Source organism: Lacerta agilis, chromosome 9 (assembly GCF_009819535.1).
Source record: "Lacerta agilis isolate rLacAgi1 chromosome 9, rLacAgi1.pri, whole genome shotgun sequence".
NCBI lineage: Eukaryota > Metazoa > Chordata > Lepidosauria > Squamata > Lacertidae > Lacerta > Lacerta agilis.
In genome coordinates, this window is record NC_046320.1 from 55950224 (window position 1) to 55971803 (window position 21580).

The window sequence follows — 21580 nt, forward strand, 5'->3', positions numbered from 1 at the left end:
GCCTTCAGGATCGCTGCTTCTCAACAGTCTTACTACTCTCGAGTTGAGAGAAGCGCGTCAGCAGCAGCCAGGGGGAGGAGCCAGTCCCGTCCGCGAGTCCAGCTCCGGTTTTGCAAGTGTCCCTGGGAAAGCGGCGCTCCATTGGCTAGAGCGCGTTGTGCCTCCGCCAGGGCTCCGCTCCGCAGCTCGTGTACCACATTCGAGGGGGGGGAGAGATAGAAGGGGAAAGCGCGCCGGCTCTCTCGCTCTCGCTTCGCCTTCACGCAGGCAGCGCCGCGCTCAACGGCGTGTGCCTCTGCGGGGCTGCCTCGCCTCGCCTCCAGTTGAGTCCCCGCGGCCGGAGTTAGGAAGAAGGATGCTGCCGGAGCCGGAGGCGCTTCCCCCCGTCCTCCCGACTCTGCCATCTCCAGCTCCCTCAGACTTCTTGGCCAGACTATGAAATGACCATTCCTACTCATCTCGCAGCAGCAGCAGCAGCAGCTCCCGCCGCCCGGACCCCGCTCTTGCCGCTCGCGCTTGGGGCGAAAGGGCGCCCGTCCTACCTGAGAAGCCCCAGCTGGGTCTACCGGCCAAGTCAAGGCGGCTGAGAGAAGAGAGTCGGCGAGGCTGGCAGGCGAAGCCCGTTTCGGAGTGGCTGCTTCTCCTTCCACCTCACACAGACACGCGCGCGCCCCTCTGTGCCCAAGTGTGCCGCCTGCCTGAGGCGGGAGCGGGTAGGCGCTGCCGCCGCCGCCGCCGCGCGCTCTTCCTCTCCTGAGGCGAAGCGAGGCAGCGCCTCTCTCTGAAGTCTCGGGCCACTTCGCCAACTGCTCCCGCTCCGCTGCGCCCTGAGGAAAAGTCGCGAGGGCGGCGGCGCTTCCAGGTGGGCCAGTGGCCGACGCAGCAGCCCATCACCGCGGAGAAAGTATTGGCGGGAGGGTGGGGTTGGGGCACCGGCGAGCTGGACTTCGGCTTTGGGGTTTTCCTGCTTCCCTCAGCAGCAGCAGCAGCCATGGCGAAAGGGCTGGAAGCCGCCGCCGCCGCCCGCTACGGACTGGGACTGGGATACTTACTGCAAATGCTCGTGCTGCCCGCCTTGGCCATCCTGAGCGCCAGCAGCCCCGGCTCCGCTGCGCAAGGTAAGACTGCCCTTGTTCGGCCAGGCGGCGCCTGCCTCCCTCGCTCCTTCCCTCTGCGCTCCTCATAGTTCTTTCCCGGCCCGCTGGACGCCCAGCCAAGGCTGGACTGAGTGGCGCTGTCTGCCTGTCCATCTTCCCCGCAGAACCCCGCAAAGGCGAGAGCGAGCGCTTTCCTCGCTTACCTCTCCACAGGTTAATAATGGATACCAGCAGGGCAAGCTCGGGACTGGGGTGGGAGCACCTCTTTCATTAAGCGCCATCGCTACTTCTACATTCCTCTGCCCAAGTGGCCCCGACACCTTTGGGGCGTGTTTACTCGATGTTAAGTGCCGACGAATCCAAAAGGGGGCCCGTCTCCCGAGCCTTAGAACTGCCGCCTTCAAGGCGCCTCGTGGGGCTAGCGGCTCCCGAGGGAGAAGGGTGTGTGGATGGATGTCTTCAGGTATCCCCCTCCCCCCGCGCGCCACACACACCTTCGCCTCTTGCTGCTCCATCCACGCAGCTTCTGCAAGGGGGAAACTTACGAAACGAGGCTTTCCCCTCCCCTTTCCCCTCGCCAGGAGATGGGGAGCGAGAGAGGGACTCTCCCCCTAATCCAGCTTGATCTCTAGGACGGGGGGGGGGGGAACCCGCGATCTCCTCTGGTTGTGCCCCCCGTGTTGGAGCTGGAAAGTGTGTGTAGGTGAGTGAGAGACAAGCTCGACCGCTTCGCTTCCTCGGGTGATGCGTTTGAAACGCGAGTGGCGAAGGGAGTGTCGGAAGCGGCCCGGAGTGAAGCTGTGCTGCTGCTACGCAGGCGCCTGTACTTCTCAGTTTAGGAGAGTAGGGTCAGGATGCCAGGCGGGGCATGCCCCCCGTGCCCTCGGCATATCTGGGGAAGGAGAAAGGAGAGGGTTGTTGCCGGCCTTGCCGGCCTTGCCAGTAGCACCCGGGGCTTTCGCTTCATGTGTCCCAGCTTCTCTCTGAGCGTGTGTTGCTATGCAGCTATGTGTCTTTGCCATTATAAGAGAACAGCGGGAGTGTTCATGGTGAGTTCCGGCACCTCTTTTTCTAGAAAAACAGCACTGCAGAAAACCATTTGAAATCCCACACACACCCTCAGCTGAATTGATCACAGTCAGAGGTACTCCTCTAGGTCCAGCACATTTTCTTTGACTTCGCTAGGATACGTCGCCTGCCTAGTTTTGTGCCACCTTAATAACTGGCAGGTTTGTTGTGGCAGAAGCCTATAAGGTGCCACAAGGCTGGGTCTCTCTGCCCTCCCCACCCCCCTGCCCATCACCTTCTTTCTCTGTCTCTATGTGTTTGATCTGCTGAAACAGACTTAACAGGGCTACCCCTCTCGAATTTGATTTTCAGCAGGAGCACACTTCAGAGAGAATGAATCACTTGCATGCCAGGGGCAGCTCTATAAACATGAGCCAAAGTGAGACAGCCACTTCAAGTGGCAGGTTTTGGCAGCCATGAAGGGTGGGAGGGCAGGAGAGTTGAGTGAGAGACAGATCTGCCCCATGGGGTAGAATCCAGTGGCTAAGCATCCCTGGGCAAGCTGCCTGGGGCAAGTCCTATCAAAAGGAACAGGGACTGGATACAATGCTTCCCTTCTCACAGATGCTATGCATTTCAATTGGGGATTTGTGAAGGAGAATTTCCTGATAGATTGTGTACCATATTAAAACAGTAGTTCAAGGCACTATTTATATTTTCCACCATATGCACAAAAAAATTCTGAGAGGCACCTCCAGAGCAAGTGACCTCTTGCTTTACACCTCCAGTCCTCAGGGTTTGGGGAGATTTTTTTTTTTTTGCCCCTACCCAAATATTAATATGTGGACAATGCTATCAAAAACAAATGACCCCCCCCCCCGCCACTTGAGTCAGAATGTTAAGCTTTACTGAAATTCCTAGAGCAAAATGAACTTAAGTACAGTATTTGTATAGATACCAGGAGTGCACAGTAGGCTACTCCTGGTATCTATAGCCTACAAATTCACAGTTCATGTTCCTTCGCTGACATCCCCATGAAAAGGACCCTTTGCAAAGTTTGCAATCTCTGTGCAGTATCAAAACCGGTTGGTTGGCTCAGCTCCTTTGAACCATAAAACTTGAACAAAAACAAGAGGAGAGACAGACATCACACTTCTGCTGGACCTTTCAGGGAGAGCCAGTTTCCATGTGAAGGATTATTAACAACAGGCACCAGCAGAAGGGTGGCTTTTTAGGTTTAACAGACACACTCCTCTGTTGTCATGCCAGACAGACAGGTGCCAACTAACTTTTTACATATATAAAATGAATGCAGGTTTCGCTGATATACCCTCACCCCTGAATATTCACTGAGTGAATTAATGAGAGAAGCTGATAAGGCTCCAAGTCATGTTGAAAGGCTGGCACTGTCTTTATCTCATAACATCAATCAAACAAACAAAAGGGTTAATTGGGGAGCAAAAGCAGGCTCCATAGAGATAGCCAAATGGGAAGGTAATCTGATTAGTACTGGAAAGGGAGGGGGCAAGGCACTATGAATGGGACAATTAGTTGGATTGCTTAGTGCTGCTTCTTATATTAGCCATTTCTGACAGGCTAAGGTGCCTGGGAGTTCATCCTTCTTTCTCCTTTTTGCTTTGCTCAGCAGGAAAAGAGCTTTCCTGAAATGTTCGTCCACTGGTTTCTAACTCCCCTTGCCTGCCACCTCTTTCACTGCACGCCTAAAACATAATCTTCACCCAAGGAATTTGCCTGTGTACATATAGAGAGTAGCACCATCATACAGAGATATATATCACTAGCTCGTTTTTTAAACTGAGAATAAATCCGCAGCCATTTTATTACTATTATTATAGCCTGAAGATGACTGTAAAATATCTCCTTCAGAATTATCTCTGTGTCCCCGGGAATGTTTTGCTACATTCTGACTAACCTTGCACTAGAGCATCAGGTCTCTAGATTGTATTTGCCTTGGCTTCTACATTACAAGGCATTTCCTTTGCAAGAATGCTTTAAGCGAGTGCCTTCTTGAACTTCCCTTGCCACACACCAGTTGGCTCACTAACAACAAAATGATGGAAAGAAGTTCCATATGTGTGTTGAACTATATTCCATATATACAGTAACAACAACCAGTCTCATTAAAACTAGCTGAGAAACCTGTTTTCATTGTTACCATGGTAAAAGGAGTGGAGTGGGTAAAAGACACACACACACCAGAAATTCACATTTTCAGCAACAGCTGAAAAAACACTGTGCATTAGAAGGCTCCACAGAAGACAAGGAGGATTAGGATAGGTGTTTTCCAGGACACCTGGGAATATTGTCCAGTTAGGTTTCTTTGCATAGAGCACCCAGTAAAGTCAGAACCAGAATCCTTTTCAGTGTGGTCGTATTTCCTCTTTCAGGTTCAGGGAATTCGCAGGAATCCCCTCAAATCTTGGACAAGTAGTTTGTAAAGCAGTCCAATAAACTATTTTTTTAAAAAAAATCTTTTATCTTAAATGGAAAACAGTGACCTCAATTATACAAGCCTTTTTTGAACTTTTTTTAAATTATAAAAAATAACTACAACCACCCTACTGTATTAAAAACTTCTGTTGTCCAAAGAATTCCTGTAGGTCTTGGGGAGTCTGAAGGACTGCCACTTTAGGGATCAATAAAGTCACCACTGTTAGGATGTCTATGAAGTTGCTGCTACTAGGTTTGTTGTGCATGAAGATCTCTTGGATCACGTTATTTCTTATACTGAGAGACTATTTTGGGGGTCATGTGGGTGAACTTAGAAGTCAGTGTTACTCTTCGATCTTTTTGAATGTGAAGAAAGAAGCTAAAAATATTTCCCTGTGTTGTGGATTGGACTGCTTTCTTAGAGATGAGCAAGACTGAAGATGGCAAAATAGTGCCCCCTCTGGAATCTGCTGTCTGGTACAACTGCTTCACATTATTTCAGTTGGATAGGTGAAGAGAGGTTTCACCTGCAGGTGCTGTGAAGCTCTGACAGAGTCAGAGGCACCGATTCTCCCATTGTCAAAGCTTTAATGTTGTAGCCACCAAGACTGCTAAGCTAACCTGGAAACTGCAGAGTCTTGAAATATATTAATGTTCCTTTCTACAGCAATTTATTCCCATATGTGCCTCCATTTGTGATTAGCTTGTACTAGGACGAACCTGACATGCCCCTTTCTAACCCTCTTCTAATACCAGTATTGGATTCATACCTAATAATAATAATAATCATAATAATAATATTGACCATTGAGCAGAACAATTGCATACATACAGATGTGCTTGAATATTATTTGCAATCATATGGTGGTGAGAGAGCTGCCACTGGGTAGTGGGGTTCAGAGTCCAAAAGGTTTGAGTGGTCTGCATTATTTCATAGTAAGGCTGGTTCAAGTGCCCTAAAATAAAGTTGTTCTCCTTTCTTTGTGTTAGCATTTCACATCTGGCTTATGATGTGTAAATAGTGGTGTTAACGATGCTGTGTAAACTTGGATGCCTTCTTGTTTTTCACATTCGGTAATTACAACTATAGTTAGGGTTGGCACAGGTTTACCTGTAGAAAAGTTTCTGCAGCTGTAGGCAGAGGGAATTAACTGCAGCAGTGTGTGGATGTGGAAGACATTCTGTTGTCCTCCTCTGTGGGAAACACTCTTGTAGTGCAATTTTAATAATATTATGATAACTTCGTATGGGAACACTCAGTCTTAACTGTATATGGCATTCTGATTTCATTTAAAATGTGTAATGAATGAAAGAGGAGTAAATTCCTAGAATATTTAAAAGACAGTAGAAATTTGTAAGCACTTACAGGTGAGACAAAATTCTTGCAAAGCAACAGAATAATAAGAAAATTTCAGAATGAACATTAAGATTAGTTATAACTAGATAAAATTGAGAAAAGCGGACGAATGATGTACCTTGGAAAACTAATGTAGAAGCGGAGGGAAGTCAAAAACTCGGCGGAGTTTAAGAGATAATGCAAACCATGTAAAAAGACAAAACTGTATTTATTTTTGTTTTTCTTTTCGGTTATCTGTTTTTATGATGCAAAAACAATAAAAAATATTTAAAAAAAAAAGAATGAAAGAGGAGTCCTGCTCACTACACCTACTATAAGATGTCCTGGAAATAGAATAGTGGATGTAATAAATACATAGGTGAAAACCATTGCAGAAAGAGGAGAATGAAGCATAGCCATTGGAACTCTTACCAGGGGTGGCCATGAAGCTTTCTCTTTTCCTGACTTTATCTTAGTCAGAAATATGTGAGAGCAGATACCAGCTGAGAAAGCATTAAAGCAAAGGCTGAACAAAAATTCATGACACTTCAGCTATTTCTTTTTAATTATTTGACCAAGATATTATAATTGACCATAGGAGACTGATTTTTTTTTTGCTGCAAATTTGGATGGTTCACAGGTTCCCCTGCTCCTTCAATTGATACAATGTTGCATGTTGCCCTATGCAGATGTTTACAGAGAGTATCAAGGGAGGGATTGTAGTCATGGTCGCAGAGCCCATTCCACTAATGGGCCCAGTGTTCATACTGATCATAATATCTACACAGAGACCTGCACAGGACCTGTGCACATAGAACTCTGTGCAGACACTATGGTCAATGAATAGCATTTCCAAAATGTGAGTCCCCAGATGTTGCTGGACTAGTAACACTCATCATCGCCTCTCAGTGGAGCTGGAGGTCAGGGACAATGGGGGTTGGAATTACACAACATTTGAGGATCAAAGGCTAAGAAGGGGTAGTATGGGGTGCAGGGGGTGTTACTGGATCCACAATCTTCCCTCTCCTCTTTAGTTTAATTTTGCACCACATTTCTTTTTTTTTCCTGGCTTAAAAAAAAAAAAAACTCCCTAAAGCTTATGGTGACAATCTTGACTTTGCATTGCTCTATGAGAATTAGACAGCCAGTCTCATGAGAACTCAGATTTCAAACCTGGCTTTGCTTTTGTAGGATCCAAACCCAATTAAATGAATGATTTAAATGAAAACTTATTCTAGTTTTTCCATTTTAGTAAGTAAAGTGGGTCTTTTCTTTTGTCTCAAAAAACTGTACACCCTGGAATGATTTTCATAATTATCAAGCATTTTGGCCTTGTTTCTTCTCTTGATCTTTTGAAGTAGGGCATGGATGCCTTGGGCAATTCTGGAGCCCTCTCCTTTCTCTTTCCACTACAACTTGGAAAACAAATTCACTAATTGAGAAATTGATGGATTTTTTTTTTTTTTTTGTCCTCTCCCTAGAGAGACGTGCTGCTCAGCATACGAATAAACCACTGAGAATATAAACTGTGTTTATAATTAACTGGGGAAAGAATTAGAATTTTCTATTGTATTACTAATCTTTATTTTAACATCTCAGGCTGTGTGCATATTTGATTTCTTCAAGCTGCCGAGATTTCTTGTGATATTTCTTGGGGAGAAGTTGTTTGGTTTGAGCTGCAACTTAAGGGCCTTGGAGTATTCGCTTTCATGGGGAGTCACACAAATGAACAACAATGCAGTTATATATATTATAATATCTATACAGTGCTTTAATAAGTTCAGGGTAACTTACAGTGACTTGCAGCAACATACATGAAAAGTAAAAGCTACAGAATGTAATAAAATAAAACCATAATGTCAGATCAAGAAAAGCAGACCCAGCTGTTACCCAACTCTTATGATGAAATTTCCTTAAGACTTTCTTAAAGAATAATGACTTGGGCTGCACTCCTGCACACAAATCAACTGCGTAAATCCCATAGACCTCAGTGGGATTTACACCGGCTAATTGTGTGCATTGTTGCATCTTTAGGACATACTTCTAGTAATACGTGGACATGGGAGAACAGAACTATTTTGAAAACTTTTATGACAGCAGGTAATCTAGCAGACCAGGCAAGCGGTTTTCCCCTTTAGTACTCTATTTGCTATTCAGCAGGATAATCAGCTGTAGGAAACACATTCACAACATCTCAAACTGTACATGTACTTCCTGCTTGCCAGCACTATGATTGTCTAGGGCTGTGGCCATAAACTGGCTTCTAAATGCAAGCAGGGGAGTGCTGCAGGGGGTTGGAATGGATGGCCCTTGTGGTCTCTTCCAACTCTGATTCTCCCTAGGAAAGTAATTCTATAAAATGGGGCCACCACTGTGAAGTTCCTAATCCCCATATATTTGCTAATACTGTAATGCTTCATAAGAGATTAAAACTTGGAGCAAGGCCATGGTAGTAATAGGGAACAGGATACCTCATTTGTGGATAGGAATGTCCCTAAACAACAGTGCTTTGCATTTCGTATGATCACTTCTTCACTGTGACCCCAGACCTGTGTGTGCATTCAAGGTTGCAGTGCAAAGAATATAGATTCTAGCACTAGAAATCAAAGGAGTGGAGAGAAGCAGAGAAAGACCAGACAGTATACTGCTCAAAAAGCTTTTTTTTAATTGGGGAAAGAACCAGATGAAGAAGAATGGAAAGTGACTTACTACACCCATGAGCTATAGGAAATCTTTAGGTCCTCCTTTCTCATCTGTGTGTGTATTGTGATGCCCTTTTTTAAAAAATAAATAAATAACCCAGCATAGCATGCTCTGTCTTTCTCTCATCCAAAGCTATATTGCAGGAGACTGGTGTTAGCCAGTCCAGATCTGTGAATGCTCAACTACCGGTACTTTATTTAGTGAAACAATAAAATAGCAATCCAGATTTCAGATAACTACCAGACTAAACCCCACATATCAGGTTGAAGTAGGCAAAATGCCCATATCGACTAAACTTCCCTTACTTTGATATATCATCTCTGCATTTAGCTTGCTATGAACTGATTATTGAACATTTCTGGCTTATGCCTTTAATTATGCATTCTGAAAATTTCTACTGATGTCAGGTACTGCAACCATTCTCCTCGTGGCACAGCATTCAGGTCCCCTGGTGACACGCACAGCACTGACAGACTTATATGCTGAGGATGATGGTGAAAGAGTTGGGTTTTGAAAGTAGAGGTCAAAGGTTATGCATATTACACAGATTTTGTTTCATTTGTTCCATGTGTGCATGCTGGCGAATATATTGTTAAAAGTTACCAAGTTTCCCCCCCTCAAAAGAACCTATAATTAAATTAAAGTGATAATTCTGAAAGAGGAGAATAAAAGGAGCCATATGTGCAGATATTTTCTCTAACTCACTGTATTAGCAACAGCAGCAGTTTGAAAATGCTTGGTGTGGAAAAAGTGAAATATAATATGAGAATACACCAACCTTCTGGGGATACGCTTTTTAATTAAGCACCTAAATGAATCCTGTTGCCGAAAGAGAGAAGGAGAGAGGGAGATTGGAGCGAAAAAAAGGACTTAATTATCTTGATGCATCAGTGAACCAGTTCTATTTGATATGTTGGCTGTGACTATTTGTATTTGTAAAAGAAGTGCTGAGTAGCATTTGCCTGTAAACCAGTTTGCAACATTCTCTCTCTCTCTCTCTCTCTCTCTCTCTCATATATTCTGAGCTCATGCACTTGATGGATTCAACAACCTTAATAATTTGGAACTTGTCTGCCACCTTCACTTTCATCTTATTGCATTGGTAGCCACACATCATGATCAAAGCTGTCCACTGGGGTTCCATGCAGTGCAGAATGCAAAATTCAGCAAGACAATGGAAATGATATGTGTGTAGTGTATAATGATATATAAATTTTTGTGTGTGTATTCAGCACACCTCATAATTATGTAAAACTCTATCCACTAATACCTGATTTAAACAGTTAAGAAAACATGGAAGTTATAAAGTACAGTCAGTTTTCAGTTCTTTTCCATGTGGATGGTATTTATATGCATTTTTGTTATAAGAGTACTGTATAATCAGTGGTCCAGTTTGGACATAATGAAAAACCATGGTTGCCTGCTCTGTGAGCATACTTCTTTCACATGCCAGAGGAGGAAATAATTATCTTCTTCCAGTTGGGAACTGTTGATTTAATTTTCAGGAATAGAATGTATTTGAAATAAAAATACAAATGCTAGAAGCTTAATAGGAAGCATATCAGTTCCATGGCCTAGCTACTAAACAGACAGAACAGAGATATATTATAGTTAGGGCTTCATGTGACAGACAGTACTCATCAGTACAGCACCTCTTTTTGTGGCTTGCAGAAGCTATTTTGTGCTGGCACCCTTGACACTTTTATTAATATGAGTACCAGCACTCCATCTTTTTACCAGAAAAAAGCGCCAATCGTAGTAATTAAAATGTCATAATTTTTCAACTTGTTGATTTGTGTTTGGACATTACTCAACATGGAATTGTCATACTGTATATAATGTAAGCTAAAGCAATGATTTGGACATTACTTTTGTATATTTCTTTTAGATATATATTGCCTCTTTAGCTTTCAGGAGAATATGGGGGCAGAAACCAGTTTGGCATATGAAAAAAATATCTCTGATTGTCTTCAATGGATCTTAGTTGGAGGGTGTTGAGGATTGACCATTCTTCCCAGAAATAATTCCCATTGAATTTAATGGTTTACTTTGCTTTGGAAGCATGCTTAGGCAATTGGAAAAATGAAATGGATTACTACTCATCTTTTACTGTCACCTCACTCCTATTAATTCACTGTAAATTCAATTAATCAAGAATATATTCTTGCTCCAGCCTCATCTAAAATTACCTTGAGTTGCTTAGGGCTGTTGCTGTATTCCTGCATATCCCCCTCCATTCATCATTGTAATGATGGCTGATGTTCCTGGTAGATATAAGCCCCAAATCAAAAGTAAGACATTTAGAAAATGCCTTCAGAATCCTGTGCAGCATTCTAACTACTTTTGAGACATCAATAAATTGTTGCTGAACATCAGTTTCCAAAGCAAACATTAGCTGTGCTAGGTTTTTTTATTATTATATCCGATTAGTAGGTATACTTTAGTTCAGCCATAAAAACATTATCATGGAGAGAGAGGGAAAAGGAAATGTATTTCTTTTCTATGTAGTTTTTAGCCACCCAGTGGAGATGTTAAAATTTAGCAGGCAATCTTGACATCAGAGCTGACAGAACAGCAATGGCATTGCCTGTCATTTGTGTTAGCATGTTTCTTTTCAAATATTTAATATGCCGCTTTTCCAGGTGAAGCCCGTCCAAAGCAGCTTACAACAGTAAAAGTGACAATTATAAAAAAATCAGTTGATTACTAAAAGAAAAATAGATCCACAAGAATAAAACAGAGTCAGAACTTAAACAACACACTGTACAAATATTCCAGCCTCCATGTGGCGAGGAGGACATTTTTTTATTTTTATTTACTAAGGGTAAGCCAATAAAATGAGTTTTTAAGGCCTTCTGAAATGCCCAATGTGTAACTGCCCACTGGGAAGGGGTTCCAGAGGTGTTGAACCATCATAGCAAAGGCCCCCTCTCTCATGGTTGCCCACTTCACAGACCTATGAGTGGCTGTACCAGGACTGAGCCTCTCAGAGTGTGGGGGCAGAATGCTTGGGCCCAAGATATTTAGGACTTTAAAGATTAACACCAGCATTTTCAATTGAGCCTGGAACTGCACCGGATGATACTGAATGAAGCTGACCACCATGCCAATATCAGGACTCTAGTATAGCAGCATATTGAGCCTGCTGAAGTTTACGAACTGCTTTAAAGGCAGTCTCACTTTGAGTACATTACAGTATTCTAGTCTAGCTTTGGCCAGAGTCACTGTGGTTAGTCTCCCCTTTTCAGAAAGGGCTGCAGCTGGAAAAAATGAACTCTTGACTGCTCGTGCTAGTCGTTTCCTCAAGATTCCTGCCTTTAGGCTCTACTTTCTGTGATGAAACAGTTTAAGCACTTAGGCTACAATTCTATACCCACTTACCTTGGAGTGAACCTCCTAGAACTCCATACCCTCCAACTTTTCTCTGATGAAAACAGGCACGTCCTATTCCATAATAGTAATTTTATTATTTATCTGGCTGTGTTACCCCAGCCACCCAGCTTCCAACATATATAAAAACATAACAAAACATTAAATATTAAAAGCCTTCCCTATAGAGGGCTGTCTTCAGTTGTCTTCTAAAGGTTGTATGGTTACTTATTTCCTTGGATCGGGGGTCGCATAACTCCATACCCTCCAACATTTCTCTATGAAAATAGGGACTTCCTAAGGAAAAGTGGGACATTCTAGGATCAAATCAGAAACCAGGGGGGGCTTCTGTAAATCCAGGACTGTCCCTGGAAAATAGGGACACTTGGAGGGTCTGGAAATCAATGGAGTTTACTTCTGAGTAGATGTGAATAGGGTTTTTCTGTCAAAGGCTAAGTGAGGGATCAAGTGTGAAGAATAAAAGAGACAGGCAGTTCCTTTTCCTGTATGGAGTCATAGTTCACGACTAACTGCTTTCAAGACCTCGAAAAGAACACAAATGCAGGAATAGATTTATTGCAAGTTCTCCACAGAGCTCCCGGTCTCAAGTTAAGACACCACTCGAGCTCATTCTATCATAATATTGTTAAACAGGCAATCTTAAGGAAATGACATGAAGCCTCTGCGGTGCAAATTTTATCTAAGCAATGACTTAATTTGCAGCATTTTGCAATTAATGTGCTGAAAGTGTAGGGAGACAGAAACAAACAAACAAACAAACAAACAAACAGAATCAAGGGTAAGCAGGGAATGTCAAACTCATATTAACATAGCTCTTTGACCTCTCAGTTCTACAGATGCTTCATTTCAATGTGACATTTAAAAATAATGTTTATAAGCAGTGTGCTTATGTGTTTTAAAAAGGAATGTAGCTAACTATCCATCTAACATTTGTTTTATGACACTTTGCCATATGATAGTACACAAAAATGGAAATTTAGACAACTATATTATGCAAGAATAATGATAATTTATGAAGTTTGATTTGTGACAAGATTAGATATGAGAATGCATAGAAGCTTGAGGGAATTACTTTTCACCAGCTTTATCAAAACTTTAATTTACTGCACTTAACCTTTTATGGATGTTTTGCCCAAGCTAAATGTGCTGACTCTTGGGAAGCAAGTAAGGAAAACCCTAGATTAAATGTGTCTGTACTTCAACGCTTGTTAATTGCTGTCTCATTTCTCATTTTTAAGGTAACTTTAAGATTCTGTAATAGTGTGTCAATCTGCCAACTTTGTAGCTTTGTACCCACAGTATTCATTAACACAGATTATGTAAATAATAATTGCCTAAAACAGGCTGATCGCTGCAACTCTGAGTTTCTGCTCTGTGTGACATTAAATGTATATTTGCATTTAATATGCATAGTGTTCTTAAAATGCAAATAGGAGCCACTGAGGGGGCTGGTTATTATCAGGATCATAGCAGGTGAGAAGGGAAATTTAACCCTTTCCTTCTCTGCTACAGCGTTAAAAATATTCACTCCTTTGAAATTACTATTGTGAGGCATACAAAGTATCTTTGCTTCTGTTGCCATAATTTTCTTTTTTGTTACAAACAAAAACAGAGTGTGTTGTATAAATGTATATTTTAAAAAATAATAAAGATTGAATTGGAAAGGGGAAAAGAAAAGGTAAAAAATAAAAAGAAATTAGTACAGTGGTACCTCGGGTTACATACGCTTCAGGTTACAGATTCCTCTAACCCAGAAATAATGCTTCAGGTTAAGAACTTTGCTTCAGGATAAGAGCAGACCTCCAGAACGAATTAAGTACGTAACCAGAGGTACCACTGTATTTGCATTGGGAGAAACCACTAGCAACATCACATCCAACTTCACCCTAAGTAGCTCATCCTTGAAGCAAACCCATAAACATCTTTACTCCGAGGTTAATCCATCTGTGTTCAGTGGGACTTATGCTCTAGTCACTGTGCCTTAAAGTATTTCCATAGAGAGGAGCAGGTCCAGAGATGGTGTAAGTTATGACACATTCATATACTAGGCCTGCATGCAACAGAAATTTGAGCCTTGCCAGCATGCCATTATGAAATTAGTAATGGCATTGGTATCTGCATGGGCAAGGCTTAGAATGAACTACTTTAAAGCTGTAAGCTGGTAGCATCCAACAGAGTGATATTCATAGTAGACCCACTGAAATTGTTGGCTCTAGTTCATTGATTCCAGTGGTTCATATTGTGTGCTAGAGGGATCTGATCCACACATTCCAAGCACAACCAGTTTGAAAACATGGAATTGCAAGGTAGTTCTGAGTTTCCCCCTCCACTCCACTTTTGACAGATTTCCTGCACAGATTGGTACAAAATTGAGCTGCCTTTTAAAAAATATACCAGCCTGCTTTATGAAGTCCAACTTGTTCAGTACTCATTCATGCCATATCTGTCACCATAGATGTCTGGGGTAGCAAGGTAATTAAAGCCTAAGGACAAAGCCGTATTTCATTATTCAGAAAGAAGGGCCCATCTAATGAATCCAATTTGCTTAAAATTGTGTCAGGAACATTAGCCCAGATTCTAATCTCACTAGATAACTTATCTCTCTGTTGGATCTTTATTCAGTCCTCATTATGGCACACCCCCCCCCCAACATTATTCTTCTGACCTGCTTTTATCAGCATCATTCCTGAAAATTGTCCCCTTGCTTCCTTTTAGCTTTCAGTCTGTGAAAACATTGGATTCATTCCCCCTGCCACCTCTATGGATGTGGTATGAGCAATGCTTTTAATCTGTACACTGCTTACTTGATATGCAAGTGTAAAAACTAATTATGAAAAATAACATGATTAAAATGCACAATTTCATCAAAACATGTAAACACCCATAATTAAGTGTACAATAAAACAAACCCATTTAAACAGTTAAAGCAATTAGATCAGGAAGTTGAAGTCAAGAGATCAGGGGCATGGTTGTCTAAACAGACATATCTTCAGGAGCCGGTGGAATGCCAGTTCTGATGGAGCCTCTCATATTTCATCAGGGACAGCAATTCACAAGACAGCTATTACCCTTGAACAGATTTGCCTCCATGTTACCACAAGCCAGTAATCGCCATACTGTAAGAAAACTTATCTTTTGACATAGAATGTTTAACACAGAATGTTAAAAGACTTTGCAGGTCATAGCGGACCTGCAAGGCAGGATGCAGTGCTGGCAACCTTGACTGATGGTTGTCAGCCTCCCCTTAAATACCTACAGTGAAGAAGAGCCTTCCACTTCCTGAGCCAGTCTGTTGCTCACCTTAAGAAGCTTCTCTAAATGTTTAACACAAATCTGTTTCCCTGCACATTCCAACCAAGAAATCCGGGGCAAAAGAGAGTGGATCCTGCTGTACATGCTGTGTTGTAACATCACTAAACAGCATTAGTTGAAAAGTTGACATGTAGTTGTAGAATGGCCCAGGGGAGGATTACAGCAGGATAAAATTCATGAAATGTGGCTGCCCTTTTTGTGTATATAAATAATCATAAAGAAGAAATGCACCCCTGACTTTCCAAAGGAATACATTTGTATCATTTATAATAGTTTCTGGGTTTTGTTGTGACTTTCTTACATTGTCAAAATTGATTGTATTCTTTCCACACCTGACCCAAATAAAAAATATCGTGTGTGTGTGTGTGTGTGTGTGTGTGTGTGTCAGTTTTCTCAAAGCAAAGTGAGTTTATTGCTAAGAGGTTGAAATGTTAAGCTATGTGGATTATCAGCAAATCCTGCGAGAAAAGACCCAAATTTGGATTTACCTTGGAATTTCCCTTGGGTGCAGACTCTAAAATTCTGAGAAACCTAATTGTGCTTCTTATATCCAAGGAATTTGTGTGTGTGTGTTCTTATTAAGGGGAATTTCATTTATTCCGAGGAAAGTCTTCATTTTTTGTTTGTGTGTGTTCTGCATACAAGAAAACAGAGCATGAACAATCTGTAAGTATATTTGGAAGAATTTGGCTTCAAGGGCCGTGTTTCTCTTTCCCACCCCAGAAGAAACGCAGTGTGGTGTGGTAGTTAGGGTTGTACTGCAGTCTTGGAGACCAAGGCAAATATCCCACTCAGCCCTGAAGGCTACCCACCTAGCAGATTTTGGGGCCCTGTGGTGGGCTGGAAAGTGGAAGACCCACTGCATGTACTGTAGATTTCCATGCACAGGCAGTTGGATATCATTGAATGTCACCCATAGAGTTTCTCTCTTATAGCTGTGTACACGCACCTGGAAACTGATTTAATTAGGGTGTATCACAGATGTATTTTCCAATAATAGTGTTTTAAGTGCAATGTGCAGTGTTACCCTTCATGCAGAATGCAGCAGTGCCATTTTTGTATTACATATTCATCAATGGGGATAACTTTTTGATTTGTCTGCTTAATGTTATTTTAAAGGTCCTTATTTTTTCAGAACAAAACAAATCCTTACATACTTCTGAGTAGTGATCACTAGTTCAGTGAAGCTCTCCAACTGTGTGTGTGTGTGTGTGTGTGTGTGTGTGTTTGTGTGTGTAGTAAATGTTCACTTATTTCCTTCCTCTGCAAGAATTTTTGCGGGATGAAATCTCCGGATGTGATGTGTGTGTCTCTTGAATGTGCATTTATAAGAGATCACAGGATAAATGGACTTCAAATAACTATGAGTGATACACCACAAACCCCCTCATCTGGTGTATCTCACAGCTGAGTTTCGTCTAAGTAATTTTGCCTTAATTGCACAAGTTTTCTACAGAGACCTTAAACATTAGTTGGACCACATCTTGTTCTCATCTTGGGAAGAGTCAGACCACTGTTTTTCTCAGGAAAGGAACCTTATGATGGAGATCTGTGTAACACTGTTTTCTTGAGTGAGGTTATATGGAGTCTCTTGGCTCTTTGCCTTTTATAAATTTGCTAAACCCCTGGCCCCAATCGCAATGTGTATTTTGACAATTGTAAGGTTGGACTGAGGTTAATGAGTTGGTTCTACAGATAACATCAGATTCCAGAGCCATCAAGTTTGTTTTGCATTCAGTGACAGTCTTTAAATCAAAGGAAGGAGCCTTCTTAAAAGAAACACACTTGAGTAAAAGAGCTTAAAAAAAATAAAAATGGTGTATTCCTGCTAATAGCCACTCACTGCATATAACCCCACTGACATTAAAAGTCCATTAGCTAAGCCCAGTTTAAACAGCAGCTGATGCTATGTCAGCTAAATGTACATTGGAATTTTCACATAATGCACAAATGGGACATCTGTAATTTTTCTAAAACAATGTACATTATAGGAAATCAAATATCATCTGGTAGAAGTAGATATGTAAGAGGAAAGTACCTGTAATCAGCCAAACCAATAAGAAGCAGGAGAAAGCAGAGATGTAACTAAAAAGACTTCAAAGTTAATGAAACCCAAGCTCATCTGACAGTGCAGCCTTGTATATTCAGATGTGTCTCACATTGAATTGCATTACTCTTACTTTCAGGTAAACGTGTATGGGAATAAAGCCTCAATTGTTCGGGGAGCAATGCACTGGGAAATTTCAATAACATGTTGTTGTAAGAAAAAAATCTGCCCTTATTCCCTTTTTTTCTTACAACAATGTAAAGTCTTTGTATATAATTTTTCATGATCACAGTGTGTGAGAGAGTGTGCATCATTGGTGTTTATGGATGCATGTGGTTACTCACATTGCATGAATTTATTTATACAGTGTCATTAGTAGAGGTGGCATATGTGACAACATAAGCAAAAATACAGGCCCCACCCCAAAGACAGTAATGATATTCTACTTTTGCAGTAGGGCAAGATCATCTCTGGCAGGAAAACATCTGCCCCATGGACTGATATCAGTTGGCCTCTAAGACCAAGACTTCTGGGTGGGGCCAGATAAATTGTTGTGCCTTATGTGGGCAGCGGTGTCCCTGGTGACAGCAGAAACACAAAAGGAGTCTAGCCCCTTTGGGAGGGGGAGTGCAAGGGGCAAGGGTGGGTACCTTCAGATATTTTAGCCAACAGATTTACCTCTAATGGCTTGGGAACTGTTTGTGGTTTCGTTTCTTGGTGGCTGGATGAGGGGTGATGGGTTTTTTGTTTTGCTGTGGCAGGTAGAAGATGAGAAGAAGGAGTTTTCTGGTGGTGGATTGTGTGTGGGCCCAATGGCGTAAACATGATTCACAGCTGAGGTTTGGATGGTGGAAGAGATAACTGAAGTCTCTGCCACGTTCTGACTATGCTTCCAACCAAATATTTGTTGTCTTGCCCTTGGGTCTCTGCTTGTAGATGCCAGTCCAGTCCATAATAAGTTCTCTGTAACCATTATTTAATCATGGATGAAGCCACTGACCCAGTCTGTATAACCAAGACCTGGGTGGGGAAGCAGGCGGAGGGTTAGTCTTTACCAGCTCTGCTTACCCAGGTATTTGGTTCAACACAAGAGTCCACATTTAAGATTGGGCTACTATGGTCTACAAATATTCCTCTACAGGTTTCCTATTCATCTATGTGTCAGTTTGTTGGGCCAGCGGCATAGATTCTATGATTCACAGGCTTTCCACAGTTCAAAACATGCTCAAGTCAGCTTACAAAATGTAAAGAATACATAACTACAACATAACAAAAGTAGTCATAAACAGTAAATGAAACTTTAAAAAACACACAACCCAAACGAGCAACTTCGACATAAATCACAAGATCTAAAATAAACATAAAAAGCAACCACCTCCCAACAACAAAACCCCTAAACCATATCCCAACCCAAGAGCCTGTTCAGCAGCCTCAGGTTTTGTAGCTGCCGTCAGTCATGGCCTGGACCTCACAGGCCAAGTGGAAAAAGCAGGGAGCAGGTCTTCCAGGACCCACAGCCAAGATGGTTACACAGATTGTACCAGAACTTTTTCCTTTCAAGGGTTGGTGACCACATTTCCCATGGCCTGTGCCACTGGTGGCTGATGAACTGCATGTTAGCCACTCACTGTGATTTGTACAGCCTAGGTTCAAGCGGGGGAGGGGATGCATTGAAGTCAGTTGGGGAAATTGCCTGCACAAGGAGAAGCAAATTGTATTTTAATGCACAGTGAGTCCCCCTCTTTAATGTAGGCATGTTTAGAGATAGATGCATATATTTTAAGTACGGCAGTTAGTAGGAACCTGAAATTCTTCATACCCCATGCTGTGCACATGTGTGCCTCTGTTAAACCTAGCTTAAATTGCAGCACAATTTGGGCAATAAATATCCAGACCTGCTGAACCAGATGTTCATGGAGAAATATATTTTGAAAACATTAATCACATAATTGAAATGCAAAAAAAAAAAAAAAAATGGAAATCATAAGTGACAGTGCATTAAAAAAAGAATTGTATTCTTTACAGAGCTCTGCTGTTCATGCTGAAAACCAAGCAGTGAACTACAAGCTCTTAACCCAGAGAGCAGAGGCTCCTAAAATACAAACAGCTTAATGCCCAAATGCTGCTGGCATCCAACCCCATTTTGATGGGTTGTTATTTTAAAGTGTCTTGTGAAAATAGTCATTGTGCTGTTACTGTAATGCCATTGTGGAGACAGAGGTTTGTTTGGTAAGCTAATGTGCAAGCTGGGATTGGAATAGAGCAGTAATTAATCACTTTTCTGTCACACTTATAACTATTATGAAATATTACTATGACCTCCTTCTCCCACTTCTATTACCAGTCCATTAGCAAAAACCTGTGCAAGTATCAACAAGTGTTCCTAAGTGTATGACCGGTGGATACATAATCATTACGAAAGATTAATGCCTATGTGGTTGTTTGCTTTGAAGAACACCATCCACCCCGTTTCAATTTGGAATAGCCTTCTTCTTTGCAAACTTTTTCAGAGAATTTGTGGAAAGAGCTTGGGCTTACTTTAGAGCCCAGAAGCCCTGCCAAACTTTAGTTCCTGGGTATCCTGTATTATGGGATACAATAATAACTGACTCTTTACAATATGTGCAGGACCCTTTAACATTAGCCCACTTGCCTCCAATCATCTTTAGGCTTCAAACCACCAGTCATATGCAAGTCTTCCAATATGTTAACATGAACAATTCCCCCTATTAAATTAAAATGTTTCATTTGTTGACAAAATTATATATGTGGCCTAAAAATTTAAAGTTTATATTTTAGAATGTATTTTGGATCGTTTTTATGGATATGTGTGTGTGCTGGTTGAGAATCGTAACAATAAATCATCATTATATATGTGGGCATTTATGAGCTGCGAGAACTATAGAATTGAACTAATGTTTAGAACTAAGAACGCTGTGCAGATGGAAGCTGCAAAGATAATGCAAAATTGGTTGTGACAGTGGCTGCATACTACAGACCTTGTATATTCAGCAAACCATCAAAACCCGGGGAAGGGTTGTAGCTCAGTGGTAGAGCTTATGCTAAGCATGCAGAAGATATCTGGGGTCTCCATGCAGGGCTGGGAGAGGCTCCTATATGAAACCCTGGAAAGTCACCGCTAGTCAGTTTTGAAAAGCATGAACCAGATGGACTAATGCTTGGATGATATAAGGCAGCTTCCTATGTTCCTACTGAATGCCTGGCAGATAGATATAAGATAATACATCATCCATTCTCTCAATGAATGGTGGAGTAATATTTGAAAGAGTAAATATTTATGCAAGCTTTACTTACAAACTTTTACTCTCTAACATTGCACATATTATATGGTGCATGCTTGTGGAGATCCATGAACATATGCTAATTTAGATACTACATTGACTGCGTAGGAAAGGAATAGGGCTAGGATGCATGCATGTGTTCAGTAGCACTCAATGCACCCACTTCCACACATTTAGACTAGTGCAGCTGGTTTAAGTTCTCTATAACTTTGTAAGCTTTTAAGGGTTTGTCAACAGAAACTCTGCGCAAAAGCTGCTGCTCTAGTGGTGAGAACATGCACGTACCAAGTTGTGTAGTGGGCTGAAAAAGAAACTAGACATTTGAGACAGAGGTTCAGAATAGTGTTCTGAGTGAAGGAGAGACAGAGCAAAGATTCAAGGAGTGGAGACTACTTAAGGAGCATTATATGCATCTATAAAAGAAAAAAAGATAGGAAAGTGACAGATTGTGGTACAAGAGGTGAGAAAGTAATGCATTAGTGCTTAGTGTGCAAACATAACTTTTGGTAAAGTTCTAAAAATATGATGTCTGATGTAGAAGAAAGTTGGACATTTATTCCTATCACATAGGTTAATACCGTTTTTATGTTCATTTTGTTCAGCCTGCATTACGAAACCAATTTTGATTTATTTGTGGAAAGATGCAGTTCAGCATTAATGGTAGAATGCATTGTGCTGCTTATTTCCAATAGCCTTAAGTAATCATGTAAGCGTGGTTGCTGCCATACAAAATCGCATTGTTGTGAGTTTGGTGGGGGGGCAGGGCGAGGGTTAGCCTGCAAGATGCCTGAACCTCTTGTAATTCACAGGGTCCTGGATCCAGCAAGGGTTAAAGTCTAATGGAGGATTCAAATGTTGAATATTCAGGCCAGCTTCTTGGTGACTTAATGGGCCCAAGTTGGTATAACAAAGGAGGTTGTTCTGTGCCAGAGGA

The 21580-nt window shown here is 41.8% G+C and overlaps 1 protein-coding gene across 3 annotated transcripts in view; it reads left to right on the plus strand.

Annotated features, from left to right (window-relative positions):
- The first annotated feature begins 886 nt into the window (after positions 1-886).
- Positions 887-21580, plus strand: part of UNC5C (unc-5 netrin receptor C) — a 299416-nt gene continuing 278722 nt past the window's right edge. For all 3 annotated transcript variants that reach the window (XM_033160516.1, XM_033160517.1, XM_033160518.1), the window contains exon 1: positions 887-1118. In XM_033160516.1, the coding sequence (XP_033016407.1) occupies positions 992-1118 (127 nt within the window). In that variant the 5' untranslated portion in view covers positions 887-991. The remainder of the gene's footprint in view (positions 1119-21580) is intronic.